This window comes from Apiospora aurea, assembly GCF_038362705.1.
Source record: "Apiospora aurea strain CBS 24483 chromosome Unknown utg000004l_segment0_segment0, whole genome shotgun sequence".
In the NCBI taxonomy this organism is placed as follows: Eukaryota; Fungi; Ascomycota; class Sordariomycetes; order Amphisphaeriales; family Apiosporaceae; genus Apiospora; species Apiospora aurea.
Genome location: NW_027117391.1, coordinates 5,492,390 through 5,506,500, shown reverse-complemented (window position 1 = coordinate 5,506,500; position 14,111 = coordinate 5,492,390). Strand labels below are relative to the sequence as shown.

Here is a 14,111-nt window from a genome sequence, read left to right as displayed (position 1 = left end):
CAGCCAGAAAGATGTTGTCCGGAATCAAAAAGTTCGCTGGTGGTCTGCACGATGGTCAGGACCACCATGATGAGAAGGCCAAGGAAGAGCAGTCGCTGACCACCATCCTCTCCACGCGCGAGGACAGAGCGAGCCTGTTGCTCCTCGTGGTCGAGTGCGTCGAGGCCATGCGCCAGCAGCTCGTCAACAACTTCGACGCGGGCCATGTGACCGAAGCGGACCCGACCAAGTTGGAGATGTCGGCTCAATCCCAGAGCGAGCTCAATGTCAGCGCCGAGAAGGCCGCGGATCAGCCCGCTGAGCAGAAATCTGCCGACGAAGAAACCGCTGCTGGAAAAGAAGACAGCGCCGAAGAAAAGGCCCAGAAGCAAGCGCAGAAGCGACGCGAGCAGCTCACCAAAGCCCTGGCCAAGGATGACTTCGTCGCATTGAAGAAGTCGTCGATGGCGCATTTCGACCAATGGCGCGACGGCGTTCTCGAGCGCGTCGGCGAGATTGTCAACCAAACGTCTGACGATGAAAACCCTGACATGAAGAAAGCCAAGAACGAGGAGTTGCGCCGCCGCGAGGATGGACAACCGCAATCCACCAACCCTTCGGGAAACGCCGCCGGCGCCGGCGCCCTGCATGACGATGACGGCGGCTTGGCTCAGTTGCAGAAGATGTACCCTCCTCCGGCGACGCCGTTGCGCGACTTCGACGATGCGCACCGCGTCCTGGTGCTCCATTCCCTGCTCCTACTCTTCCTCAGCCTTGAAACCTACCAGTCCGAGTCGCGCGTCCTGATGCTGCGGCTCGCAAGCGCCCTGGCTGTCCCGCCGCGGATCTTGGCCGAGGATGAAGGATCGGTCGCCAAAGGTCTGCTCGAGGCCGCCAAGCACATGGATGCCGACGAACAGAAAGAAGCACGGGTCGACAAGAACTCGAAGTCCCGCAAGTGGAAGGTCGGTCTTGGCGCAGCGGCCGGTGCCGTTCTCATCGGCGTGACTGGAGGGCTTGCGGCGCCTTTCCTGGCTGCTGGCGTGGGTACCGTCATGGGAGGTTTGGGGCTCGGCGCCACGGCTACGGCGGGCTACTTGGGTGCGCTGGCAGGGTCAGCACCGCTCGTGGGTGTACTGTTCGGCGCTTACGGTGGCAAGATGACGGGCCAAATGGTCGACGAGTACGCCAAGCAGGTTGAGGATTTCGCCTTTCTACCGGTCCACCCTGGCGGCAAGGGCAAAGATAGCGACACGCGGCATCTGCGTGTCGCCATCGGCATTTCCGGCTGGTTGCTGTTGGAGTCTGAGGTAGTGGACCCGTGGAAGGTCTTCCTTGCCAGCAGAACCGAGGCTTTCGCACTACGATATGAGCTGGAAACAATGATGAACCTTGGCAATGCGCTGACGAGCTACGTGGCCAGCTATGCCTGGGGTTGGGCCAAGAAGGAAATCATCAGCCGCACCATCTTCGCCGCCCTCGCGTCTGCCCTCACGCTGCCGTACGGTCTGGCCAAGGCCTCCAGAGTCATTGATAACCCCTTCAGCGTGGCCAAATCGCGGAGTGACAAGGCCGGAGCGGTCTTGGCAGATGCCTTGATTCACAAGGTGCAGGGTGAGAGACCGGTTACGCTCATCGGGTACTCGATGGGCTCCAGGGTCATCTATGCGTGCTTGAATGAGCTGGCTAACCGCAACGCGTTTGGTCTCGTGGAGTCGGTCTGCCTCATTGGCGCGCCCGTGCCGTCAGACACGGTGTCTTGGCGCCGCATCCGCTCCGTAGTCCCTGGCCGTATCGTCAACGTCTACTCCACCAAGGACTACCTCCTCGGCTACCTGTACCGGACCAGCAGCTTGCAGTACGGTGTAGCCGGGCTACAGACGGTCCGCGACGTACAGGGTGTCGAGAACGTCGACGTCTCGGACCTGGTCGACGGCCATACCCAATACCGCTTCCTCATTGGCTCCATTCTGCAGAAGGTGGGCATTGAGGGCATCGACACCCAAGTGGTTGAGCAGCAGATGAGGACCTTCCGCCGGGAACAGGAGAAGAAGAAGAAGACCGAGGAGGAGATGGAGAAGAAAGAGGGAGAAACATTGCCCGAGGCCGAGGCTGAGAAGATGGAGAAGGAGATTGAGGGAAAGGCCAGCGAGGGAAAGGCTGCGCCGCGGATGGAGATTAAGCGGAAGGAGGTGCCGAAGCGGTCGTCGGAATCGAAGGTGTTTACGTTGATGAAATAGAGGAGGAGAATGTACGGTGTACGATGGGTGCTGGGAAAGCAACGGCATATTGACCACACGTTATCATGACCTGATTGAAGGCTCCTGCGACTCTCGATACGTTACAGGAAAACGTCACTTTACCTGGAACGTCCAGCCTTCTACAAACATCACGAGAACTTTACTGAATCAAGAAAAGTGCAATGCGCATTGGACAGTGCCCATTTCTTTGCTTCAACTCATGCAGCCACAAACCATACATGAAAAAAATCGGCGGCTCCCCTAACATACTGCAAGCCTATTTCGACACTCGCTTGTATCAAGTGTAAATTTTGATCCAGCCCTGCATGACAGATTCGAATACGAGATGCCCCCTTTCTGGTTGAATCAGGGGGCTGGAGAGTTTCCAGGTAGTTTCCTAGGAGTGCTATTGATGCGGCGTCGACGTTTTCACTGGTGCGTGTTGGCACACTGATAGCAGTTGGCTTCGAGGCCATAAAATACCACTTAGTGAAGGCCTTTGAAACCGTTGATTTTCTGCATCCAGCAGATCCCGTGTAGAAGACATTACGTCCAGCGCCGACAAGGTCCACCAAAGCGACCTAAGCGGTTAGCAGTGCTAAGGTCGGAATTATCCGCTGGCTGGTCCCCTACTACCCTAGGTCCATTGAACAGAATCATCCCAGTCCAACAATTCCCATTCCCACTCGCAGCATCGCTTCCATGGAGTCAGCCTCCGATCTACTGGGCTTCAAGACAGACAGACGGACAGGCAGTAACAGGTCACAGTACTATTCGGGACGGACTTACGGAGGACCGGTTACGTAGCAGCTTGACAGTGACCAGTGAGAGGGAAAAGCAGCCTATATAATTCACGGTGATGAGCAAGCAATTTGCAATTGATTGTGAGCGTAGATGTGACTGGTCACCAACCACCCAAGTGTGGCTGGCGCTAAACTACCCCCACAATGGCTGATTGTTGCACTGCCACACCCCAGATTTAAGGCTCTCAATTGTGGAGCCTTTTGGCTTTCCTACCAGCCCATTTTACTTAAGCCTTTTCTTCCCTCTCAGTTCCGTCCTTGCAATTCCATCTTCTCCACATTCATTTTCCAACTACACTTTACTACATTTCAGCTTTCGTCTTTCTTCTTTCATCGTTTTACAATCTCCCCTAATTCTTCGCCTTTCGCAAATGCTCCTGTTGCCTCTGCCCCGTCTCCTTCTCTATATTTCCAGCGAAGGTGTTTTGTAATGTTGCCGGCGTAGGATTGGGATCACGTTGGAACTTGTCTCAAGTCGCTGGAGGGTTCGCCCTCGTCAGTCACGGACAGATAGGTCACCCACGTCCCCAGTCAAGCTACTACCCCTGGCAGCTTGCAATCCAGCACCTTCGCACCGATAATAGACACGGAACGAGGTAGGACGGCATCGGCATTGCACGACATCGGCATTGCGTCGAATCATCATCTTCGCCCGTATGTATTGCCCTTTGGAAATGACTGATTACTAGCCCAGGCGAAACGTCGAGCGGATACAAGAGACGACAATGCCGGCCAACGCCAACGCCAACAATCCCCCAGACCATGACTTGGGGTCCCAGGTGACGACGACACGCTTCACACACCTAGTAGTCGCTGTCTGCGAAGATGTGCACGGCACAGCCATCGCCACCAAAAACACCCTCGAGCTCGGATGCTCGGTCCAGTTCCACGTCGAATGTCTGCCACCCACGGCCCTCGTGTTCCGATTGCGATTGAATCTCACCGCCGAAACGATCCTCTACCTGCAGTTCACCCCCGCCGTCATCTCGTCGCTTGCTCGGTCCAACTGCGACAGTAAAAATGTCGCTACCCACCCGTCCTGCTACGACGTCGTCCGCGCTCACCTCGGAGGTCGCAAATCCTTTACGCGACTCCAGTTCAGTCTTCGCGGCCACGGCGACGTCATCACGCCGGCCGGCTTCGCCCTCGACGAATACGACGCCGACGCACGCCGCACCTTCGCGTCCATCGCGTCGCTAGCCACCGCCCCGGCCTGTTCTCTCTACATGCCACGAGAAGCCCTCCCGAATAAGACATGGCGCGTCTTCTACCAGGCCTACCAACAATCGACGGCTCTAACAGATTTGCGCAACCTGTACAATGGCAACGGGGGTACCTTATTCAGGATCCAAGGCCACGATCAAGACGAAAAAGAAGAAGAGGAAGATGATGACCGATCCAGTTCGATATCCCTACCTCCATCCCTCCCGGCCGAAGCCACCGTAGGCACCATCGCTGCTGCTACTGCCCCTCCTAGCTACGACGACGTACCGCCGCAGTACAACCAAGACGACAACAAAATACGACGCAGTTCGCCGCTGCCATCGTCTCAAGAATCCACGGCATCTGAGACAGATGCTGCCACAGTTGCCGTCGCGACGCCACCGGGTTACCGTCGAGTCGAACAAGAATCACGGCCTCAAATGACGCCGCGTGACGTCAAGGGTTAGTAGCTTCCTCATTTCAATCACCTCTACGTTCGCCAAGTTTTACCACTAACTCAGGGGCTTTCCCAGAACTTGGCAGCAAACGTTGCTGGAGCAGTGACGGTGAGAATACTCCGCAGTATAACCGACGCCCCATGAAGAGAAGAGGGCCACGGGAATTGTCCGAACATGGGTTTGGCTCGAAGCCACCCGACTTGGTTGCACAAGCCACCGACCACGACCACTACCGGCGTCGGATCGAGGCTCTGGAAACCGGAATGGAACAACTGCGTGCTGAGATGGGCCTGCTTCGCCGCCAGAACGGGGACTTAGAGGAGGGCCATGCCGGTCTCGAGAGCCGGCAAGAAGCCATGGCCGAGACCCTCGAGACCATGGGTGCCGACGTCGATGAGCTGGCGCAGGAGATGAGCAACACAGTCCAGGAGCAGCTGCCCGAGATGCGCCAGGAGCTGGACGACTGGCAGAGCACGGTGCAGGATTATATGGAGGGCTGGGTCCGGAACAACATAGGGCAGCACATGGAGAGGTACATGGCCGACTACGTCGACGACACAGCCCGGGGCTTTTTGGCGGATTTGAAAGGACGAATCCGTAGCTCCTTAGATGATAATGATAACGATTAGTTATACATGCATGTGCAATACTGTTACATCGAGCCCAGTCCCACGACGAACGGCGGTATGAAGCATGCTTGACTTGATTCTGGTATCCTGGAATACCGAACTCCGGATTCCCGCGCTGATCCCCGGGATCGGCTCCAGTTTCCCACCCCTGGCGCAACCCCCGCGTGATTGCTCCCCTGCTTCACGGATGCTTCCGTCCATCACTCTGTCTAATGCGAAGCAGTTGCATCTGCATCTACTATGCCTCACATGCTGGCAACTGGAATAACTCGGGATGGATACGGAAGATCTCGGCATTCAGAATGGAGCAGTTTTGGTCACCGGGTAATTGAGTGACGCGGGGCGTGGCCTGGGTGTGGTCTGCTCGCATGACCTCTCGTGACTTGCAACTGCTCAGAGTCCGGGTCGTACCACCAACGTCCAGAGGAAAAGCGGGGGATAATTGGCTATTAGTAGTTGGAGGCATCAGTCTCTTTTTGCCGAGTCTCGTCACTCGAACTGCATCTTACTACATACACATCATGGCGCGCTCTTGTACACACTGTTGAAACCTTCGGCATTTGGCATGCCAATTACATCCAGTTGCATCCCAATGATAGTTCCCAAATCCCAAGGTTCTTTGGTCTTTTTGTACATGGTGCTGATTGGTTGACGGACGTGAACGAGTGGCTATTTCAATCGGACCCTTCCCCCTGTGAACACCACCGGCAGATGCGTACAGACGTCAAAGTGCTTCCGCAACTACCCCCGGCACTCTCCATGGAGCCCGGCCGTATCTTCTCCCTCCGTTTCGATTGAACCCTGGACCATCATCTTTTCTGTATCGGTAGGTATCAGCACACGTTCCCCGGAGTTGGACCCCTGTTCTTAGGAAGCCGGTTATCGCTCTGGATTTGAGGCACTAGCACCAGGCTTTGTCGTTGTCGTCGTTCGGGATGCAATGACCTTGAGCTGTCTGCATAACCTCAGCTGATGACAGCACCGCCGCCGAGTGACTTGGGAACCGAATCGGCAAGCATGGGTATCGAGTAATCGCGAGACGATCGACACGTAGTTCGCAATTCCCGCGACATCATTCGGCATTTCAAATACGGCCAGTACGCCTAGTGGAAGAGGCTCAGAACAGTCGACAAGCGATATCAGTGAGGCATCGGTATGTGTGACTATGGAGCGGACACCGCGTCACTCCCCGCCGGAGCGCCAGGAACCGCAACGATCAAACACGTACCGCCATCTCGCCAGGAAGAAGGTGGACCGTGAGCGAAGGAAGGACCGCGCCGTAGACGAGCACACAAAAGCATCGGCTAGCCTAGGAGGCGGTATCGACATACGGGCTTTCGAAGACGCCGATTTGCGAGCCGGCACGAGTCACACAAGGCACGCAACACCGAGGACATGTCATCATGGGGCTGGAAGGTAGAAGGTCAGCCACGCACCCTGTGGCGGAGATCCTCATCGGATGGCATCATTGACACGGCATTGCGGGAAGTAGAAAACGAAAAGGGTGAAGGACATCTGCCTGTCACTCGCATTCAAGCGAGGCAATAGCCGGCGCAGGAGCAATGAGATGGAGTCCGCGGGCGCTCTGAAGCTTGGTCGATGGGAATCGGGATGGGGCAAAGGATAGGGAGGCATCGGCTGGATGTGGATGGCAAGGGAGAAGTTGGTCAATATGTATTACGGGTTATGGATCGAATTTCTATTGCCATTGAAATATGGTGTCAAGCCGCGTCAATACACTACGTGGAAACTTCTGTCAGGTTGGAAGAGATGGGATTTGATTTTGGTGATACTTGGCCCCAAATGGCATTTCTGGTGCCGGTTGAAGCAGCCGGCAACTGGTGGGGGCTCAACTGCAGTGGGTTCAGTAGAGGGTTTTATTAACCGTAATGTCCCATCGGGGATAGCAAACAGACAACGCTCTATTCGTCCAGTGTAGTTGCCTTTCCCATTCTGTTACTCATTATTATCTATTCTACTAGTTCTAGCATCTTTCTATAACCATGAAACATATGCGGTCCACCGGTGCATCAACTGGGTCTGCCTTGGATAAATGCTTGACTGCCAGCGAAGCGATACACCTCCGACGTGTTAGGTTAAATGCTAGCGAGCAATGCAGGTCTTCTGCAGCGGGGTCGACCCTTTTCACTGGGGCTGAGCAAGGAACCCCGGCGCCTGTAAAGAAAAACTGCGCTCTGATTCGTCTTCCTCACTGCCGACTTGCCCTCTTGGGACAATTTGCTCAGATACGAATAACGAGGACGACGAGGGACAGAGTAACGGTCGAGACTTACAAATCACCACCAGCACCAATCCCAAACCCCGTGTTCTTAATCGAACACTTTTTAATCATTGAGCTCCAGTGCCACGTTTCGCGGCTGAAAGACGGGCCTGCAACGGGAGACAACCCAGGTTTTGGGTACTGCGCCCGGCACTAACTGGGGGGAGCTGGGCCGATTGACCCCTGGAAAAGGAGCCTCAACCACCTGCACGGCCCGCTGTGGGCTGCTTTGGTGCAGAAAAGCGCAGGAATTCCGCTCGCGTCGCATCGCAATTTTTAGAGGGAAATCAGGACACCGAACACTGCCCATGAAACCCGTTATTTCATGCAGATCGATGGGCTGATTTGCTGGAGATTAGGCTCAGGTCGATCCAGACCCTTGGAAATGGAGTCGACGCTCTGCAAAGGGGGCTCCATGGCTCCATCGTATGTTTTCCCGGTGGGAAAAACTGGAAATGTAAAAAGATCAAAAGACGAACATCTGCCCACTGCTTTGGCGACAGTCCACTCTTCGGTTGCCCTTGAGTAAACCGGACCATAGCCAGCGTGTGTAGACAGCCGACAGAATATCGAAACCCCCAACGATCCATAATACCGCCAATAATGCTCACCATGTCGGAGCCACTGTCGGACTTCAAGGTCATCATCGCGGGCGGCAGCGTCGCGGGCCTGACCCTGGCCAACGCCCTGGAGAAGGCCGGCGTCGACTACGTGCTGCTGGAGAAGCGCGACATCGCGCCCGAGCTCGGCTTCGCGCTGCTGATCCTGCCCTGCACCACCGTCGTCCACGACCAGCTGGGCGTGTCCAAGAACTACCTGCCGCCCGCCATCCCCTTCAACATCCGGGAGCACTTCGACGGCCGGGGCGGCCTGGTGAGCCGGACGAACGAGGGGCATCTTATTGGCGAGAAGTAGGTCATGTCCTAAAACGTTTCACTGGGAGATTAACGAGAGTGAAGGAAATGAATGCTAATGACACGATGGATTGGCACCTACAGGGGAAAGCGGCCGTTGATCATGATTGAGCGCAGCCGGTACCTCCGCGCCCTGCGCGACGGCATCACGGACCAGTCCAAGCTGCGTTCGCGCGAGGGCATCGTCGGCTACGAGGAGGGGCCCCACGGCGTGACCGTGACGACGGACAAGGGCAACCGCATCCAGGGCAGCCTGCTCGTCGGCGCGGACGGCATCCACAGCGCCATCCGCGGGATGATGCACCCGACCGTCGATACCACCAAACGTGCGTTTAATGATTTGGATCTCGCTGCTGGATAAGAAAGCGAATGCTAACATGGTTATGATCAGAATTCGAGACGACTTTCCGGGTTTTGATCGGGACTTCGTTCAATCACCATGTAGATAAGTAAGTCAACAAACAGTGTGTGAAGTGCCAATGGCTGGGCTACTACGGCCCCCAACTAGCTGACACACTGCGCAGCAAGGAGAAGCTCCTCATGGCCGAAGGCTCCACAAACCACACGATCCACCCCGGCGTCGGCGGCCTGGCCTGCGCCTCGATCCCGGGCAAGATCTTCTGGGCCATGTACGTGCCGCTGGAGAAGAAGCCGCTGCCCGAGTCGGGGAAGCGGACCTACTCGGACAGCGACATCGAGGAGGCCATCTCGGAGTGCGCCGACGTGCACTGCTGCGCCGAGTCCACGTTCGGCGACCTGTACCGCAGCCGCACCGCGACCATCATGGTGCCGCTCGAGGAAGGGGTGGTGGACCTGCCCTGGAGCAGCCCCGGCGGCCGCGTCGCGCTCGTCGGCGACGCCGTGCACAAGACGACGGCGACGCTGGGCCTGGGCGGCAACGCGGCCGTCGACGGCGTGTGCTACCTGATGAACGAGCTGGTGCCGCTGCTGCGGCGGACCAGCAAGGCGGTGCAGCCGCGGCAGCCGACGTCGGAAGAACTAGCGAAAGTGATGAAGGCGTACGAGCGGCAGCAGCGGCCCCGTGCGGCGTACGCGATGAACGCGTCCTACTACGCGACGCGGTTCGAGACGATGCACAGCTGGTGGGCGTGGGTGGTGCGGTGGGTGTACGGGCTGCTGCCGGTCGGGTTCAAGGTCCGCGTGTTCTCGGACTTCAACGGCAGCGCGCCCGTTTTCGACTGGCTGCCCCATCCCGACGCCGTCGAGGGCAAGAAGGAGCAGTGAAACGAGTCGACTGAGAAGTCAACCCGACGACGATTGATTTCCCATTATTTTATTTCACATGTGATAGTCAGGGGCACTGATTGATTGACGGTCGAGACCGCCCTTTTTGTTTTCTGGGGGAGAGCGCGGGAAGGCAGAAGTGGATCGGCACTTGTTGGATCGGCTTGATGAATCATACATAAGCGCGGCCTGAGACAAGTGGAAATGACGGAGCGTCACGATCATGAGTCGCGCTCAGCTGAGAGTTGCCGACTTTAAGTCAGTCGCCCATGCCCAGTTTACTCCAGTTTCCTCCCAGCCTGCCAGTGGGGCGAAAAGATGGACTCGCTAGAACATTGGGACACATGGACACATGGGACACTACCGAAGAAGGCCTCGGCTGGCTCAAAATCCATCCCATCCTGGAGCCGAAATAGCGTCGTCAATCATTCGGCTGTGTGGCTTTGTTTGCTTGCTGTATTGACTGGAAAGCGAGCACCCATCCATCCATTAATCAATTGTTGCATCCAGCGATCGTTCTTGTACAATATCTAGACCATTCTCTTTCTGCACTGTCTTATCAATTGAGCGTTATCTACCTACTGCATCTATCCAGACACACCACCAGCTCTCTCCGCAATCATGCCGCCCAATCCGCAATGGGTCAAGAAGCTGGCCCCCGCCTCTCCCCACGGGGGCGACCTGCTCGCCAAGGAGCGCGCCGCCAGCAACATCGACGTCGACCAGCTGGCCGAGTACATGTTCACCAAGGAGGCCCTGGACCAGCGCGAGCGCATCCTCAAGGTGCTCACCGCCGACCCCGTCTTCGACAAGTCGCAGAACTACTTCCAGGGCCGCGACGCCCGCATCAAGGCCTCGCTGGGCAAGGCCAAGCGCCTCACGCAGCTCGCCGTCCAGCACAAGTGGTCGCCGGAGGATCACCTCTGCGCCAATGAGCTGATCACCGAGGTGACGCCGTACCGGCTGCACGATACCATGTTTCTCATCACGCTGCGCGAGCAGGGCACGCCCGAGCAGCAGAAGCTGTTCCTCAAGAAGGCCGAGAACTACGAGATCATTGGCTGCTACGCCCAGGTACGTGCTGCAGCCTAGCCATCTCCTAGTCAATTGGCCCTTTTACTTACCGTGACCAATTCAATCAGACCGAGCTGGGACACGGCTCCAACGTCCGCGGCCTGGAGACGACGGCCACGTGGAACCAGGCGGACAAGACCTTCATCCTCCACTCGCCCACCCTCACGGCCTCCAAGTGGTGGATCGGCACCCTCGGCAAGACGGCCAACCACGCCGTCGTCATGGCCCAGCTCCTCATTAACGGCAAGCACTACGGCCCCCACCCCTTCCTCGTGCAGATCCGCGACATGAAGACGCACGAGGTCCTGCCCGACGTGCACGTCGGCGACATCGGCCCCAAGTTCGGCTTCAACACCATGGACAACGGCTTCCTGCTGCTCAACCAGCTCAAGATCCCCCACGTTAACATGCTCGCCCGCTTCTCCCGCGTCGACCCGGAGACGGGCAAATACCAGCGGCCCGCCAACCCGTCGCTTATCTACGGCACCCTGACCTGGGTCCGCAGCAACATCGTGCTGCAGTCCGGCTCGACGCTGGCGCGCGGCGTCACGATCGCCACGCGCTACTGCGCTGTCCGCCGCCAGTTCCAGGATCTTGACGCGGCCAAGGACGCTGTCGGCGAGAACCAGGTGCTCAACTACACCATGGTGCAGTACCGCCTGCTGCCGCTGCTGGCCGCCACTTACGCCCTGCACTTCACGGGCCAGAGCATGATCCGCCTGTACCAGGAGAACCAGAAGCGCATGTCGGCTGCTTCTGACGGCCAATTGGACGCCCGTCGACGCCCGGGCCCCGAGGAGCTCAACCCTGGCACAGATCTTCTGGCTGATCTGCACGCCACATCATGTGCCCTCAAGGCGTACGGCAGCACCGTCGCCGGCGAGGGCCTTGAGACATGCCGCCGCGCCTGCGGCGGCCACGGCTACAGCTCCTTCTCGGGCATCGGCTCCTACTACGCCGACTACCTGCCGACGCTGACCTGGGAGGGCGACAACTACATGCTGACGCAGCAAGTGTGCCGGTACCTCCTCAAGTCGGCCCGTGCCGTCATCTCGGGCAAGGCCGGCGACAACGACACGACGCGCATCCTCAAGACGTACCTCGCCCGCCGCGACACCACGGGCGCCGCCTACGACATCCTGGCCTCGGACTCGGACCTCGTGGCCGCGTACGCCTGGCGCGTGGCCCACATGACCTTCGAGGCCCTCCAGCGGCGCGACGTCGAGAAGCAGTCGTGGAACTCGCTGCTCGTCGACTTTTACAGGTTGAGCACCGCGCACGCGCAGTACATGGTCGTCAAGTCCTTTTACGACGCCCTCTTCGACCAGGAACAGGCCCAGGCGCTCGAGAACTCGCTCGACCGGCAGGGCGTCGCGGTCCTGCACAAGCTGTTCCGGCTGTTCGCGCTGCACACGCTCGTCGAGCGCGAGGCGGACGAGTTCTTCGCGGCCGCGGCGACGACGGCGCGGCAGATTTCGCTGGCGCGCCGCGCGGTCATGGCGCTGCTCGCGGAGATTCGGCCGCATGCGGTGCGGCTGGTGGATGTGTGGAAGTTCCCGGATTGGCAGCTCGACTCTAGCTTGGGGCGGTACGATGGAAGGGTGTATGAGGATATGTTTCATCGGGCGAGCGAGTTGAATCCGCTTAATGATGTGGTGTTTGATTCGAACCCGCATAGCAAGGTGCTGTTCCGGGGCGAGGCGGGGATCTCGAGTAAGCTTTGAGCGGTTCGCCTGTTTGGCATGTTAGATTTCGACTGAGGGGTTGGGTTTGTCGCGTGGAAGTAGAAGTAGAGTGTAGATGGGCATCCCGGGATACATGTCGTAGGCGACTACGACATTAGAGATAGAGATTAATAGAGCTCTTCTTCGCCATTATGATGTTCTTGTTGCTTCGTGGTAGACTATGAAGCGGTACGAGACTGCTGTCCACCAGCGTGGCGTGCGCTGTAGCGGGGTTGGCAGCCGGGTCCCCTACTGCGAAAACGCCTCCTGAGCGAGGTAACAGCTATACTTCCATTCCACATGAAAACCAATTGTTCGCTTACTCCGCTCACTTGGCTGAGTAAACAGGGCGATTGATATTCAACGTCCAGTGGAACACCGTCTCTGTCATCATGATTGGCATCACCATTGGTAGCCTCACGGGACGTTAACAATGGTCATGCCGTGTCTAGCGTTTGATCGTCTCTACACTCATCTGCCAACGGGTATATCAGGCCGGGAATTCTTCTTCAAGTCCCCAATGATGATCCTCTCATCCATCCATCAATCTCTTCAACTTCCACAACTTGCACCTCAAAACTTCAAACACCAGCAACACTCCAGCGCTTTGCTTCTCCGTCCTGCCAGTAAATCGTAGCGGGGGGTACGGCCCTGTACGCCAACACCCGTCACCTGCTAGCGAATTACCACCGGCACCCCTTTCTCGCGCCGACTCCAGCCCCTTTCCCCCTCGTCGACACTGTCGCTAGCTTTTCCAGAGTTCGAGTATGCATCGTTTAGTTCGGTTTGTGCTTTGACATGTATTTTGTTGCTTACATAACTTATCAAAAACATGCGGGAGCATGTTCTCCTGCGGAACTTTGGCTTCTGCAAGAATCCGAGCAAATCTGACTGGGTAGCCATTGGCCAAAGCCTCGCCAGGAGGCCGAGACTTGTCCTATGACATCGGCTTTTGCTGTGAATGGATATCGAACAGGTGTGTCGAGAAAACTGTGCCCAGACAGGCAACAGTAGATGGTACGTCCCTGGCATGAAAAGTGGTGTTCTGAGAAGTTGAGCCATTGATTTAATTCAAGCACAGCTTCCAGCCCCATATTGCCTCGAGATATATTCATCGGGACGTCAGCACCTCATTCACCCTATGCATCTCGGGAGCTGCAAACGTGTGGATATATTGGACCTACCGCAAGCTTCATAGTCGGCTGTAAATTTCATCGAAGATATGCTGCCAGTCTGGATCTTCCAAGTGCGCAAGAACTCGCCCTTCAATCAAATCCATCTCCCGCTCCCCCTTTAACATGAGTAGTGATTCTTGTTGGGCCTATTACAAACAAAATCAAGATACCAAGAGTAATCAGATTGCATCACTGACTGCTCTTTCCGTTGAACGACGTGCGGCAACCCTTTTGTTGCAAACGTACTGGGTCTATCCTACCCCCCTCAATACCAGACACAAATAGATCCTCCGAGCTATTCTCTTCAGCTTGCTACTTGATATCTACCGGCACTTCTTCCCACATCCCTGAGCCTACCCCTCCACTCACTTTGGTTGGGCAGCTTG

The 14,111-nt window shown here is 57.0% G+C and overlaps 4 protein-coding genes across 4 annotated transcripts; all 4 read left to right on the top strand.

Moving 5' to 3' along the window:
- Nucleotides 1–11: 11 nt before the first annotated feature.
- On the top strand, nt 12–2,219 carry PG986_006490 (uncharacterized protein; the record flags this gene model as incomplete). Its single annotated transcript, XM_066842712.1, has 1 exon — nt 12–2,219. One exon carries the CDS (start codon nt 12–14, stop codon nt 2,217–2,219), a length of 2,208 nt encoding a protein of 735 aa, XP_066702574.1.
- Nucleotides 2,220–3,747: 1,528 nt separating this feature from the next.
- On the top strand, nt 3,748–5,312 carry PG986_006489 (uncharacterized protein; the record flags this gene model as incomplete). The annotated part of the gene is made up of 2 exons (XM_066842711.1): nt 3,748–4,687; nt 4,759–5,312. 2 exons carry the CDS (start codon nt 3,748–3,750, stop codon nt 5,310–5,312), a joined length of 1,494 nt encoding a protein of 497 aa, XP_066702573.1.
- A 2,893-nt stretch (nt 5,313–8,205) lies between these two features.
- Nucleotides 8,206–9,752, top strand: PG986_006488 (FAD-dependent monooxygenase paxM; the record flags this gene model as incomplete). Its single annotated transcript, XM_066842710.1, has 4 exons — nt 8,206–8,504; nt 8,592–8,833; nt 8,899–8,956; nt 9,032–9,752. 4 exons carry the CDS (start codon nt 8,206–8,208, stop codon nt 9,750–9,752), a joined length of 1,320 nt encoding a protein of 439 aa, XP_066702572.1.
- Nucleotides 9,753–10,373: 621 nt separating this feature from the next.
- Nucleotides 10,374–12,550, top strand: PG986_006487 (Acyl-coenzyme A oxidase; the record flags this gene model as incomplete). The annotated part of the gene is made up of 2 exons (XM_066842709.1): nt 10,374–10,826; nt 10,895–12,550. 2 exons carry the CDS (start codon nt 10,374–10,376, stop codon nt 12,548–12,550), a joined length of 2,109 nt encoding a protein of 702 aa, XP_066702571.1.
- Nucleotides 12,551–14,111: the final 1,561 nt, after the last annotated feature.